This window comes from Pseudophryne corroboree, chromosome 3, assembly GCF_028390025.1.
Source record: "Pseudophryne corroboree isolate aPseCor3 chromosome 3, aPseCor3.hap2, whole genome shotgun sequence".
Lineage (NCBI taxonomy): Eukaryota > Metazoa > Chordata > Amphibia > Anura > Myobatrachidae > Pseudophryne > Pseudophryne corroboree.
Genome location: NC_086446.1, coordinates 357047340 through 357063287, shown reverse-complemented (window position 1 = coordinate 357063287; position 15948 = coordinate 357047340). Strand labels below are relative to the sequence as shown.

The 15948-nt window shown below is 37.9% G+C and overlaps 1 protein-coding gene across 1 annotated transcript in view; it reads left to right on the top strand.

Moving 5' to 3' along the window:
* The first annotated feature begins 2605 nt into the window (after window positions 1-2605).
* KRT222 (keratin 222) overlaps window positions 2606-15948 on the top strand; it is a 79829-nt gene continuing 66486 nt past the window's right edge. The window contains exons 1-4 of the mRNA XM_063963157.1: window positions 2606-2836; window positions 9522-9604; window positions 11430-11486; window positions 11716-11872. Coding sequence (XP_063819227.1) covers window positions 2606-2836; window positions 9522-9604; window positions 11430-11486; window positions 11716-11872 — 528 coding nt within the window. The remainder of the gene's footprint in view (window positions 2837-9521; window positions 9605-11429; window positions 11487-11715; window positions 11873-15948) is intronic.

The window sequence follows — 15948 nt, the reverse complement described above, 5'->3', positions numbered from 1 at the left end:
ACTGCAGGAAAGAAGAGTGCCATTGGTTTGATCAAGAGGTAAATAACATATGAAGAGGTGTTTGTATTTTATTACATTGTATATGGATAATGTGACTTTTATTTACATTTATTCTATTAGTACACTATTCTCTCTTGTGTGTATAACACTTGCCTCATGTACAGCACAAATACAGCTTCCCTTTTGTTGTATGAGATACAGTTCTGAGCAAGATACATTAACAAATGTATTTAAAATATAATTATACAGGTTGAGTATCCCTTATCCAAAATGCTTGGGACCGGAGGTATTTTGGATATGGGATTTTTCCGTAGTTTGGAATAATTGCATACCATAATGAGATATCATGGTGATGGGACCTAAATCTAAGCACAAAATGCATTTGTGTTACATATACACCTTACACACACAGCCTGAAGGTAATTTTAGCCAATATTTTTTATAATTTTGTGCATCAAACAAAGTGTGTGTACATTCACACAATTCATTTATGTTTCATATACACCTTATACACACAGCCTGAAGGTCATTTAATACAATATTTTTAATAACTTTGTGTATTAAACATAGTTTGTGTACATTGAGCCATCAAAAACAAAGATTCACTATCTCACTCTCACTCAAAAAAGTCCGTATTTCGGAATATTCCGTATTTCGGAATATTTGGATATGGGATACTCAACCTGTATTGTATTTCAAATCGCTCATTCAATGTAAGATTCTATGATAGAGAACTCTTAAGGAACAAAGTGATAAAAAAAATGAGGTATAATAATTAAACAAATAAATCATTTGCTGCAAGATGCCCGTTCCCCATAGTCATATAAAAAGTAGAAAATGTAAATCATCTGTACATGTCCTGATGTGTGCTCATCTTCAAATTACATTCAGATGCAGATTATTGCACTTTTGAATGTAATCAAATAACAGAACTATCCAAAAATGACTTATGAAGATTTAATTTGTCCTCATTTATTTAATCATCAAAGGATCAAAGAGTGAATCATTTATGCTAATGTATGATCTGTAGTACTGGTACAGCTAATATAAGCTACAGTATAAAAGACACATGAGGCCTAATTCAGACCCGATCGCAGCAGCAAATTTGTTCTCTAATGGGCAAAACCATGTGCACTGCAGGTGGGGCAGATATAACATGTGCTGAGAGAGTTAGATTTGGGTGGGTTATTTTGTTTCTGTGCAGAGTAAATACTGGCTGCTTTATTTTTACATAGGTCTGAATTAGGACCATATACAGTAGAATGAGCTGAGTAGAATTAGTACAAAATGAAAATGTAATAATAATTTCCAGTCAGTGCCGTGCTGGGGAATGCAGTGGTAAGGGCCCAAGTTAAGGGGTGTGGCCAGTCACCAGAGGAGGTGTGGCTAACCATTAGAGAGGATGAAGTCAGCCTACAGAGAACAGCACCCCTTTATAAGGTAGGGGAGAGTGGTGTGTCAGGAATGTCTACTTTGATTGGCAAAAGGGCTAATCTTGGTGTAGTTTCCATAGAAACAAATCAAACGACAAAGTTATTTATTATTTATTTATTGACAGTTTCTCATATAGCACAGCATATTCCATTGTGCTTTACAATTAGAACAGTAATAGAACAAAACTGGGTAAAAATAGACACACATAGAGGTAGGAAAGCCCTGTTCACAAGCTTACAATCTATAGGGAAATAGGCATTGATACACAAGGATAGATGCTACCTATTGCATAATGGTCCACCAGTTTGCTAGGTTCTTAATGGGTTGTATGATATGAACACCCAGCAATGTTGGCCAAGTGTCAGGAGGGTGTGAGAGTAAAGAAAGACAAGATATGTGATGTTATGTGTATTGTACAGAGAAGATGTAATTAGATAGGGAAGCACTGAAGGCTATATGGGTGGGTCTGTAATTTGATAGGCTTGTCTGAAGAGGTGAGTTTTCCGGGAACGTTTAAATGTTTGGAGACTAGAGGTGAGTCTTATTGTGTGTGGGAGAGCATTCCACAGAGTGGGCGAAGCCCGGATAAAATCCTGTAATTTTGAGTGTGAACACCTTGGTCCTGCTCCACCAAGTTACTGACCCTCTAGCAAAGTAACAATGTACAATTTGAGTGCACAGTCTAGAACCTGACCCCTAAAGGAGGGAGTGTGCCCTCAGGCAGTAGTGTCCACAGGGGATTTGCTCTGTACACCTATTGGCCAGTCCGACCCTGTTTCCAGTTACTGTTCTTTTTTGTATCAATCACTTTATATCAGCTACATGGTTGCCAACAATTCTGTTAGTCAAAAGAGGAAAATTAAAAGGTGTCTCCTATTCATTACTTGCTACTTTTACTATGTATATTTATTTATGTATCTTTAGAGTTATTCTTCTGCACTGTAAAAATACATTTAAAGACTGGAAGCATTTGATGGCGTTTGTGAATGCACTTCATGTTAGGTAACAATAACATGTAACATTGTCTAACCTCAAATACAACAGCACCAAAGTGTCCCAGAATGATAGGGATTCAGAATGCTCTATAAAGTTCCACTTTAAATTTTGCACTTGAGGTAAATGAGTACAATGCCAATGAATGCACGATATTAACAATATTCTGAATTTCAGCATGGAAAAGTATATCAACATGTCAGTGGAGACTGGCTTCCCGGTAGATGATCCTAAGAGGACAATGAGACAGCTTAATGAAAGACTGTCTGACTTTGTGCAGCATTGCCTTCTCCTGGAGCAGTCAAACATTGCATTGCAAAAGAAAATAGAAGAACATGTAAAAAATAGCAGTCTGGAATTGCCTGCTTGGAAAGAGATTGAAGAAGACAGCAAACACCTCCAACAGTCTGTGGGTATTACAAGTGTTTTTAAACATATATGTATGTACAGGTTTCCATATCACCTCTATCACTCACGAAAAGATATCAATATTACCCACAGCATCCATGTGAATGTCAAAATGATCACCAATATGAAGATGTCCATTAATTTATGTAACCCATATGCAGGAATCCATTTCACCTAGACCACTGATGTATACTGTAGGTATCCATATTATTTATGTCACCCATGTACAGGTGTTAATACAGTATCAACTATGACAAAGAGGGAGTCTGACTGGCACATTCAGAGTAAATACCATATGTAGGGTAGGGGCAGTTGGTGTCCTATCACCTGGAGATTAAGGCCCAGATTTATCAAGCCTTAGAAGTGATAAATTGCACAGTTATAAAGTACCAACCAATCAGTTCCTAACTGTCATTTTTCAAACACAGCCTGTAGTAGGGCAGCTAATTGGTTGCTGCTATAGCACTATGGAATTTATCACTCTCCAAGGTTTGAAAAATCTTGGCCATAGGAACTTCCCAAGGAAGGTTCAAGATGCAATCGTGGATATTTGTTGTGTCATTTTCTGGCTATGGAAAGGGTATCCCTAGTACCCCTAGGAGGTTTAGTGTTTTCCCAAATATTCCAGGGTTTGAACATTTGGTCAAACACTACATTTCCAGTAATGGAGAATTACACATAAATATCCGTTAATATAAACGATGCTATCCATGTACATGTATCTATATCAATATCATGTTTGTCATCCATGTATAGGTGGCAATATCACTTATGTCTTCCATGTGTCGGTGTCTATATACCACCAACATATAGGTGTCACCATCGGTTATGTTATCAATGTACAAGTGTATATACAGTATCTCCCTTATACAGTCATACATATCACTCATAGATAGGTATCCATATCTCTTATATATCTATTACTGGCACCAGTTTTAGACTACACTATGTTACCTAGCAAAAATTATAATGACATAGCGGACACACTAAATAAGTTTTTTTCAACAGTATTTGCTAGAGAGGACCCAATTCAGGACTAACACATAATCTCAATAATGAGAATATCCCACTGATAGGTACTTATTTAAGCGAGGAAGTTGTCTGTGACCGATTAAAACATTTAAAGATTAATAAGTCACCGGGTCCTGATGGTATTCACCCAAGGGTTCTAATGGAGCTTCACTCTGAACTTGCAAAACCGCTATTTTTGATCTTTAAGGATTCAGTAATATCAGGTATGGTTCCCAAAGACTGGCGTATAGCGGTAGTAGTGCTTATATTCAAAAAGGGAAGTAAAGCTGAACCAGGTGATTATAGACCAGTTAGTCTTACATCTATAGTGGGGAAAGTATTGGAAGGTATTCTAAGAGAAAGTATTCAGAAGTTCCTTGAAGTCAATAAGGTCATTAAAAGGAATCAACATGGGTTTACGAAGGACAGATCCTGTCAAACCAACTTACTTGGCTTTTATGAAACAGTAAGTGCAAACCTAGATCAGCGTAAAGAGGTGGATGTAATCTTTTTAGACTTTGCCAAAGCTTTCGACACTGTACCACACATGAGACTTATCTACAAGCTACAAGAAACAGGGCTAGGAAGCACAATATGCACTTGGGTCAAAAACTGGTTATATAATAGGGAGCAGCGCATTGTGGTTAATGGATCTTTTTCAACTTGGACTGAAGTGCTAATTGGTGTGCCGCAAGGCTCAGTATTAGGACCGCTATTGTTCAATATTTTCATTAACGATCTAACAGAAGGTCTAGAGAGCATGGTGTCAATTTTTGCAGATGATACCAAATTGTGTAAAGTTATAAATGCAGAGGGGGATGCTGAGTTGCTTTAGAACGACTTAGTTAAATTAGAAGCTTGGGCAGCAAAATAGAGGATGTGCTTCAATACAGACAAGTGTAAGGTAATGCACTGTGGTAACAAGAACAAAAATAACACCTACATACTAAATGGGGTAAAATTAGGGGATTCTGTACTGGTAAAGGACTTAGGTGTCCTCATAGATAGCAAACTAAGCAGTAGTACCCAAAGTAGGACTGCAGCTAAGAAGGCTAATAAGATATTAGCATGCATAAAATGGGGAATTGATGCTAGGGACGAGAGTGTTATACTCCCATTATATAAATCACTTGTGAGGCCACACCTTGAATACTGTGTACAATTCTGGGCACCATACTACAAAAAGGATATCCTCGAGCTAGAAAAGGTTCAGAGGCAGGCGACCAAACTAATTAAGGGTATGGAGACGCTAGAATACTAGGAAAGGCTTGCAAGACTAGGCATGTTTACACTGGAAAAGAGGAGACTAAGAGGGGACATGATCAACATCTACAAATATATAAGGGGACAATACATAGATCTTGCGCAGGACCTGTTTTTGGGTAGATCAACACAGAGAACTCGTGGACACTCGCTCAGGTTAGAGGAGATTCCGCACAATACGGCATAAAGGCTTTTTTACGGTAAGCATGATACGTTTTGGAATTCCCTGCCTGAGGGAGTTGTAATGGCGGACTCAGTCAACACCTTTAAGAATGGGTTAGATAAATTCCTAATGGATAAGGATATCCAATGGTGCTTAGTCACGCACTATAGTTATTATAAAAAAGAGGTGTAAAACGTAACTGCAGTCATCAACATCAGTCAAAATTTTATACCAAATAATCCTGCATAGGAGAACACAAATAGGTTGAACTTGATGGACAATTGTCTTTTTTCAACCTTAGATACTATGTTACTATGTTACAATGGCTCAATGAAGAGTAAAATTTTTTGTTAATTTTGTCAGGAGCCAATCAACCTACTAGTATGTTTCTGAACTATAGAAGGAATCCTATGCAAACATGAGATGGACAAACATACTGTACTGTGAGTCAGCTTATGCTAACTGATATGACACTGTGCTGCTTGGGGTAAACAGGTTACACTATCAATAGTAATAAATAGGATAAAGAAGGCATTAGCAATCAATCAGACTTTCATTTTTTCAAGTGCAGTTCTGGCATACCCGGGGCCGGTTCTAGGGCATCTAGCACCCCGGGTGGGCAATAGGGGCGTGGCTTCATAGAGGGGGCATGGTCAGTTACGCCCCCTGTACAGTAGTAGCGCCGCTGAAATGATGTGCGGTGCGCGATGACGTCATCGCGCAACGCACAACAAAGGTCCTCTCCACGAAGGGAAACTAGACGCTACGCATCTAGATCCCTTCGTGGAGAGGACCTTTGCTGTGCGGTGCGCGATGACGTCATTGCGCACCGCACAGTAAAGGTCCTCTCCACGAAGGGAAACTAGACGCTACGCATCTAGATCCCTTTGTGGAGAGGACCTTTGCTGTGCGGTGCGCGATGATGTCTATGCGTCTAGCTCCCTTCACAGCGGGGGGCAGTGGCAAAGGGACAGAGCAGCAGCGGATCTTTCCATGGTTCGGCGCCCTCCAAATGGCGCCGGCGCCCTCCGGAAGGCGGCGCCCCGGGCAAAAGTCCTGTTTGCCTGTGGCAAAATCCGCTACTGGGCATACCGTACTTGCCTGCTCTTCTGGAATGTACAGGAGTCTCCTAAATTTCTGCAAGAGTAGACCAGCATCCCCTAGTGAAGTCGGTGGTCTAAGATCTTGATGATGCAATTTGTGTCAAGGTGACCCTGCGCCACACTGCACAATGGCACAAATTGTATTACTGTGCCATGGGATGTAAATCACAGTATGGAATGGAGGAAATTAAATCTGATTGCTATCTTTGGAACACATTACTTTTTCTCTTTGCACCAGTGTTCAGGAATGAGTGGCAATTTTTTTAGTAGTAACACACACAATAAACTATAAATGTGTAATAATTTACTATGTGGATGTATTTTGCAATATCAAAAGTCACTTGTAATTATATTTTCTGGAATCAAACATGTTGTAAGATCATCATAGACTTGGAGACTCCCAGAGGGTTCCCTGGAAATTCTAATTGTCAGTCTGTGCCTGTTTGGCACTGAAGCATTTGGAATATTTTCTAGGCCAAATAGCATAGATTTACATCTGTTACATGTTAAGGGCCCCATACACTTATACGACATGACAGTCCGTCATGTCATGTAAGATTTCCTCCAACATCCCGGCATCCTCCCCGTTGGCAGGATAGTATTAGATATATTGTATGCAGTTTTTTTGCATACGATGTATCTTTTACTTTCCCATCCATTTGCTGCAGGATCCAACATATGACGAGTGCAGCACTCGTGATATGTCGGATCTAGGGGGATCCGATCCGATGCACACGGGAACGCGCACGGGAACGGATTGGATCGGGGGGAAAGCACACCGAAAATGCCCAATTTCATCCAATATATCGGGTTGAATGCCTGAATTGGGCTGAATTATGACTGGTCATTGTTCATTGTTTCCTATCCACATTTAATTGATTACATGCGTTTGCTCCAATTAAATTTATCATAATATTTTTTTTTCCTCTTAATGGAGATTAGCTATAATGGCTACACTGTTAGGACATAAGACAGTACATTCATCTACATTCGTCACACACACAAATAAATATACATACTGAGCAATAAATTAAATGTGGATTGATACAGTGCTGAAATTTTACACCTTCAAGACAGAATCACTAAACACTGATGCTTGCCAATTGATAATTAGTAATTACTTATTAAATAAATCTACAATATTGTAATATGCATGTCAAACAAAGCAAGTGAAGTAATGATGTTCCCAGAGTCACAGTCACATGTAAAGGAACTGTGGACTATTACAGAACATTGGCATTGCTCATACATAAATTATAATTGAAGAGGCACCTTAATCCATAATTACTGCACTAAATGGCTATGACGCATTTTATAATGAAAGCCTGAAATGTAATTATATTACATGGTTATTTGTACATAATGACGTATTTCTAATAATATTCATATTTTCAATTGGCTTACAAGTTATAAGAGATGATCCATGGAGAAAGCATGATAAAAATCGCCCCCTTTCCCACATATGCCAAAAACACGTTTTTTGCCCTGTGCACGCGCCTCAACCCGAGTCTTAGCTATGCGTGAACAGACCTAATGAGCGACAGGGGACCATGGTTTTTCCCGGGAGCAACCTGTGTCGCCTGTAGTGTAAATGGATGTGACCTGGGTTTATAGACCTGATTAACTCAGAAAAGTCTCTAATTGGCTGTTTGGTGAACCTGCAGATGAAATCAGTTGTAGGCTCAATACAACATGACAGGGAGCACACGCAGCAGGGTCCTCAGTGGGCCAGCAGAACCACAAGCGGGAAAGCTGCAGCACCAGTGGGCAGACGCAGCAGGAGGTTTCCCCTTAAAATGACACACCAAATTCCAGGGCAGTCACGGGTTCAGTGTGAACGCAGCTGACCCGGGAATTTTCTGGATCCAATGTGTAGTGTGAAAGGAGGTTTCAGGCTGAGACCTGGGTTGAAGTCAGGTTGATACAGTAGACCCAGGTTGGTTTTTGCTGGGATGTATGTTTGAGAAGGATATCACAATTTGGAATTTCCTGTAGGGAATAATACTGTCCCAGTATTACCAGAAACAATGCTGCAGTAGTGTGTTCTGTCAGGGAAGTATTAAGAGAGGAGGAGGCCAGTGTGTAGACTCCATCCAGAGTAGACTCAGCTCAAAGGGCACTAGTAGACTCTAGTGCTGTGCCAGAATCTGCTGTACAGGTCTCTGGGAAAATGGTGGAGCAGCCATGTTCCCAGTGATTTTCCTACTGCACATGCACAAAATGCCAGGAAAATGCCCGCCGTTCCATTTTCCCAGTGATTTGTGCAGCACTGCTGCCGCCTAAACAGGACTCCGGAGAAGTATGTATTGAAAAAAATGGGTGCAGGGTGTGCTGTGTGTGCCCCCCTGGACCTAGGGGACCTAGGGGACCGTGTGCACCGTACACACTGCACCCTTTATAGATACACCACTGATTTCCTGCTTTAACAGCGTAGATACCTAATACGTCCTACTTTTTATATTGGGACTGTTGCAACCTATAATTAAGCATGACGTTACAATGAATTGTTCACTTGTTAAGTCTTCAGGCCCTGCCTACATGCACTAGCAAAGCCCAATGATTAGACTTGGGGTGAAAGACGCGCGCTCATAAATGATGGCCCCTCCAGGAGTTTTTTGTTTTGTTCTGTCCCTTTCCCTCTTCACCACAGACTGCTGTACACAGTCACTCATTCACAATGAAAATATAACATTATATTACTTTTAGTTTTATTGTTTATATTACAAAAGAGTATGCTAGAATGAAAAATAAAAGCGACAAAATAATTTTAAATCCCTATTAATTAAGGACACTATTAAATGTGCCTGATATGGTAAGGAAATAAATTAATAGCTATTATAGGGTTAATGCTATCTTTATGACAGGCAATGTGAATTGAGGACTAATTGAAAACCATGATTTTAGCCATTTTTTCAATACTTACTACGCAATAAGAGGAGTGATTTGTGCTTATGAGTACATACCATGACTCTCCTTTTCCCGTATTCAACCATTCACTTCTGTAAGGGTTAGTGTGGAACACCCTAAACTGTAGCAAACAATACATCTTGTCTTCAATGACAAAAAAATTTTTATAAAAGGAAAGTCTGAAATTGTTTCTATATTACTCTATGTAATTATTAATTATAATTTATTGATGATTACAGATCTATACAATGGTGATAGAAAATACAAAAACTTCTTTGAAAATTGACAATTACAACATGGATCTTGCACTGCTCGAACAAAGGTTTGAATTCGTATTTAACAAATATTGTGCGATTGGCTACACCAGGCAATACTTACATATGCAGAATCTGATGGCCATGCTTATTCTGCCCACATATTGGGCCTGATTCAGAAGTGCTGTGTGCATTGGTGCATTGGTGCTGCATAGTTGGAAGGGGTCAGACAAGTCTGTCTAATTGTGAGATAATTGGAAGTGGATGCAGCCACAAATATGCCTATCAGTAGGATTAACTTTTGTGGGTGCTCAACCTCTTGTGCAAAGATAAGTGCAGGTGTTGATTATCATCATCAGCTCAATCTTTTTGTAGTACGTAAAGTATAAATAAATAGAAAAAATTGGGAACATAGACTAGACTGGTTCCCCCTATATAATGTCAGCCAGATCTAGGTGCTCTCTACTTGCAGCAAGTCTCTCCTATTTCTTCAAGAAGAGCTTGACTCCTTCTGTTTGGCTACGGTCAGTGATATTAATGGTTACTTGTTACAGGACTTGTTACAAAGTCTCCTCATTAATCCTGATGTAGTTTCTTAGTGGGTTGTCCCACATAATTTAGTCCACATGGGCATTTAAGCAAATAAGTCACACCCTTCATACTGCACATGATGCTGTCTCTGCTTTTGAACTTACAGTATTCCTATTTGTAGACAATGTAATTCCTGTGATTGGATGGCATTTTTTAGTATTGGTTTTCTTGCATACTATACAGCATGTACAATAATGGAAACTGACGTTGATTGTTTCTCAGTTTATGGCTTGATGTAACTTGAACCCAGTTGTGTTTTTACATTGTTTGCTCTTCTGTAGATGATCTCTAGAAACTTTGGAAGTTTTCTGTGCAATTCTTCATCCTTTAATAAGATGGGTCAATGTCTTATCATAGTCTTCTCAACCTCTTTCACTTGGCTGTTATATCAGGTGATGAAGAAAGAGTATTCATAGTTTTTCCTTTACTTTGTACTTTATTTCTTTTGACCCTTTCCTCTGTTTTTCCATTTATGTGTATTTATGCAAATTGCTTTGTTTACGCAATTTGGGAAAAGGACACAAAATCCGTATTTTACATAATATGCAGAGGCTGTGGCTCTGTATACTAAACAACTTGCAGATCTTTATTTACACCTAAATATTTAAGTAAATTGCATTAAACTCAGCATCTGGTCCACTATATTGGCTTTTTACTGTATCATAACATATGTGTAAACTGAGATTAAACATGAAATATATATATTTTTGCAACACAATTCATATGCATCTGACTCAACATCAGGCCTTACAATGGAAAACATAATGGCCTTCTACTAGCTGCAGGACTTGGATGCATTATGCTTCAGTTAGTAATTTTGTGTCTCTCCAAAGATTGGGCAGAAATGCACTTTTTACTTCCACAACAGCAGGAGAGCCAAAGAATGTTGTCGCACAAAAATGAATATTGAAACTTACCAACTTTTGGAACCTCTAGTACTGTGAGATCCCAGAGAGGAGTACCCAGAGGAATGTGCAGTGGGCATGATAATGTAATTTGCATAGTTATGACCCTCACCCCTCTGCAAAATGCTACAATTTGCAGCATCCTTCAGCAGAGGGGGCTATAATAATGTGAATCACCCACTTTAATAGGGAAGAGGGTGACATCCAGAAAGGTACAATGTTCTCTCGGGACTCTAGGAGATCACCCTGAAATTCTGGATTCTCCCTGACAGGAGAGAAGATAATATGTCTGTGTTGCTTTAAGACTAGACCCATGTTAAGTTCAAAATATGTGAACTGCATTATTATTTAGGATAATATAAATATTTTAATTTATTCCTGATGTTATTCCTGTAAGACTTTCATATCCATCAAGAGTAGGTTTGTGCCCTAGCACACCTGTTAACATGTACAAGTAAGTGGATCTATATACTCTACACTTATAGGCACTGAAACGTGTGACAACATGTTCCCAGCCAAGCGGCCAGGTGTCCAGTGCAGGTTATAGACAACTTTCTATAGATGCCATCAGCAGAGATAATGCAGCTAATCTCTAGATGGTCATTATAGGTTTCAGTGTTACATAGAACTGCTTAAATATCTGAAGAGGATTTACAAATATCTAAATTTAAGTCTTCCAACAGATCTAGCAGAGTGGTTTCTGAAGAGAAACGGATTACAAAGCAAAACAAACTGCTGATGATAATGACAAATGAATTCAGACAGAACACCTTGGATTTGAATCTAACTATTACAGAAAGAGAAGAAGAAATTAAAGACTTGACATCAAGTCATCAAGAGGTATGAGAAGGTGCAACCGTATTATATAGCTAGACTTATGATAACATTGGTTAGCCACTGTATCTGTTCTACTAACCTAAGTATTGTGGATATCCTAATATCCTAATATCTCATAAAACCAATATTGTCCTATTTAGTTCATTTATTACTATACATATAAGGGGAGATTCAAATGTTTGAAAAGTCAGTTGGGTGTCTGTTTTTTCCTGTCTAATAGACAGGAAAAAACAAACACTTATCCGACTTTTAAAACATTTGAAGTCTTCCCATAGAATATTAGTTGATTGTGCCAATTTTCATATTTCTCCTCACATTCAGGTTTTTGAATTTAAGTACATACAAGCACTTAGGGAGAGATTAATAATAAGATTTTTCTATGATATTTACGGCTTTGCCTGTACTTGTCATACGCAGTTTTTGTATAGAGTATTTTTGTATTTGGTAGCTACAGCAATTTAGTCTATTGTAGATTGTTTATGAAACTTGGCTTTTGTAATCTTTTCTATGTGTTACTTAAATTTCATAGATCCTCGTTTATTGTTGTGATGCTTTGAACAATCCCTTGGAATGTTTCTGAAGATAGTTTAGAATGATCCCTTTAAACACAATTAAATCTCCTTTGTTTTCTACTTGGGAATTAAGCTTTGGAACTTTTCAAGTAGTAAATGTTTATTTTGTAATGTGTCTGATGTACTTGCTAGCGGCAGACCCGTTGGTGATTGTATAAGGATGTGAGTGTCTGTTGAGTGGGCACTGTAAACACTGGAGTGCAGGTGTGTGTGAGGGTGACAGAGAGAAAAGATAGAGACAGGAAAGGGTCATAAGTCTAGTTAGGAGTAACTGTAGTTTTGGTTAGCACTAGGTGGGAGAAAATACTAAACATTTCATCATTTATATTAACATTACCAAAAGAAGATGTCAGGTAATTGTCTTTTACTCCTTATGAGTTCTGTTAGAGGGTGTAGTAGGGTATGCCGGTGGCCGGGCTCCCGGCGACCAGCATACCGGCCCCGGAATCCCGATCGCCGGCATACTGACAGCTGGGCGAGCGCAAATGAGCCCCTTGCGGGCACGGTGGCGCGCTATGCTATCTATTCTTCCTCCAGGGGGGTCGTAGACCCCCAAGAGGGAGAAAAGATGTCGGTATGCCGGCGGTCGGGATTCGGGTGCCGGTATGCTGGTCGTCGGGAGCCCGGCCACCGGCAAACAGAAGACCACCCCTGTTAGAAGGCTTCAATTACCTATATATTGGGTGATTTCCTTACTAGATGAGTGAGATTATGGTAAATTTACACACAAAAAAAGAGAATATTAAATAACGTGTTACTGCTCAGTTTGAGCTTATTAGCTATAGTCCAATGTTTAACTTACTCTTTCCAAAATATTCAGGAATTTGTTGTGCACTATCATACATTTCAGTCACTTCATTAACAGAGTCACTGAAGAAGTAACACCTCCTCATAACTGTTTTACCATAGATCTCAGAACTGGTACAAAAAAAGTAAAATAAGAATAACCTAAAGAAATGTTACTTCCTTTATTATAACAGCGTCACTTGAGATACTTTTCTGATATGATTTTCCCTTCAGCACTTTTATTTTTTCCAAGTTGAAGATCTTGAAGATCTTCTTTCTGTAGTTGTTTCCTAGATGCAGGAAGAATTCATGTGTGCTAACATTATAAGCAAGTTCATGGCTGATCTCAGGACAGGTAGCAAAGCTGTCTTGTCACAGCCTGAACAGTTAACATACCTGAAATTAGGAGATCTAATACCAATTAGTGTGCTGCAAAGGGTATCATGGATGAGTATATGCTTTACAATAGGGCAGCTGTTTCCTATGTTGCATTGTTGCTTATCAGGTATAACATCAGTGGAAAGGGAATGTATAACAAAACATGTAAAAGAATTATATATATATATATATATAGAGAGAGAGAGAGAGAGAGAGAGAGAGAGAGAGTAATTATGTGTTGTATTAAATGTTTGCTAGGTTTTATACCAATTAAATATGCTTATTTGGAAATTTGGGAAGGCTAACTAAAGACCTTACATGGATGCCATACCAGTGAGCCACTTCTTGAGTTATATCCAAATATCAGTTTAATTCAGTGTAGAATAAATAAAGAATAATACAGTGTAAAACTACAACAAAGTATTTTGATATAATAAGTATACAGAGAGAGAACAGAAATAAAAAATAAGTATAGAAAACTAATAATTTGTCAAAAATGTTAGACAATAATGTTAGTCAGGTCTTTTTTTTCTCAATTTCTGTAAAGTGCACATTTCAGAGTAACTGACTTTGTACATATAATATGTTATATTTAGTAATGAGTGTGGCTTGGAAGCTGGGCTAATATCTGTATTGTCCACAGATCACCTTGGATAGATGTTTACTGTGGACATCCTGTTGAAGAGACTTTGCTGTTTTAGAATGTTTTTTGTTTATTATTAATTGTTTCTGCCTTTTTTAGGGTTCTATGTCTATTGTCTAGATGGGCTTTCATGCTTTAAAGTGCTTTTACAGATTACATTGTTTATATGTGCCCAGATCCAGAAACAGCCCTGTTCTGTGTGTGGCATTAATCTTGCACAAAAAAACATTAGTTGAAATGTGGACCTTTTTCTATGTATTTGTGATCGCTGTTTCTACAATCCTATGCTTCAGAAAATAGTGTATTCCATAAAAATATTTTTTTTTTAGTTCATAATGATAGAACTACAGCATTGTTAGCGAATCAAGTTTTCCTAAGTGAAAACTTATTAAGTATTTGTTTTACACAGCATATTTGACTAATTGAATGGATACAAGAAACAAAACCAATATCTATAATAATATTGATTAATTCTTTAATTAGAGTGTTCTATTATTGTATATATACTGTAATTACAAGAGTCCCTATTATTTGCCTATATGAAAAATATGCTTATATCATTTCTTTATATGCTTTACTATGCATACTGTTTACCATCTCAATATCATTTACATCTTATTTGCACACTTGCTATGATATTCCTATCACTATGTGTATACAAATGTGGATTTATGAGGGTTTTTGTTAAATATTTTCTACGTGTTCCCACAGTTAAAAGAAGATAAAAAAACAACAATTGGCACTCCTAATTATATGTTGAAGGAATATAGAATAGCATTTGCCTTAGGGAAAGACTCTTATAGGCGAGTTTTAGCAAGTACAGGTTGAGTATCCCATATCCAAATATTCCGAAATACGGAATATTCCGAAATACAGACTTTTTTGAGTGAGAGTGAGATAGTGAAACCTTTGTTTTTTGATGGCTCAATGTACACAAACTTTGTTTAATACACAAAGTTATTAAAAATACTGTATTAAATGACCTTCAGGCTGTGTGTATAAGGTGTATATGAAACATAAATGAATTGTGTGAATGTAGACACACTTTGTTTAATGCACAAAGTTATAAAAAATATTGGCTAAAATTACCTTCAGGCTGTGTGTATAAGGTGTATATGTAACATAAATGCATTCTGTGCTTAGATTTAGGTCCCATCACCATGATATCTCATTATGGTATGCAATTATTCCAAAATACGGAAAAATCCGATATCCAAAATACCTCTGGTCCCAAGCATTTTGGATAAGGGATACTCAACCTGTACTTAAAAAAGTACTATCATCACTCAAATAATAACATAAGCCCATGGCTGGGAATTGAATAGAGAATTAAATGAATAACATGAGTGAATCTGTACTGAACCAAAACAAATTGACCAGTCATTGAGCAAATCCTCCATTATAATGACAAATTAGACAATATAAAAACATACTGTATGTCTTGTATATATCTCTTACTAAATTGCACTTAGATATTTGGTCATGAGGAAAGTATTTTTAGGTACACTTAGCTGGGTTGTGACCATATTTGATAACAGTGATGTTGTTATGTCCAGAATTTCCTTGGCTAGTCCCAAGATTTCTATTTAATATGCTGAGCTTGGTTCAGCTTTTGTTTTTGTGTTTGTTTTTATGTATTTTACTCCACTCCCACCTGCAACCTGCTAAATAATTTTCACATGCGGATGAAGGAGGGTGAA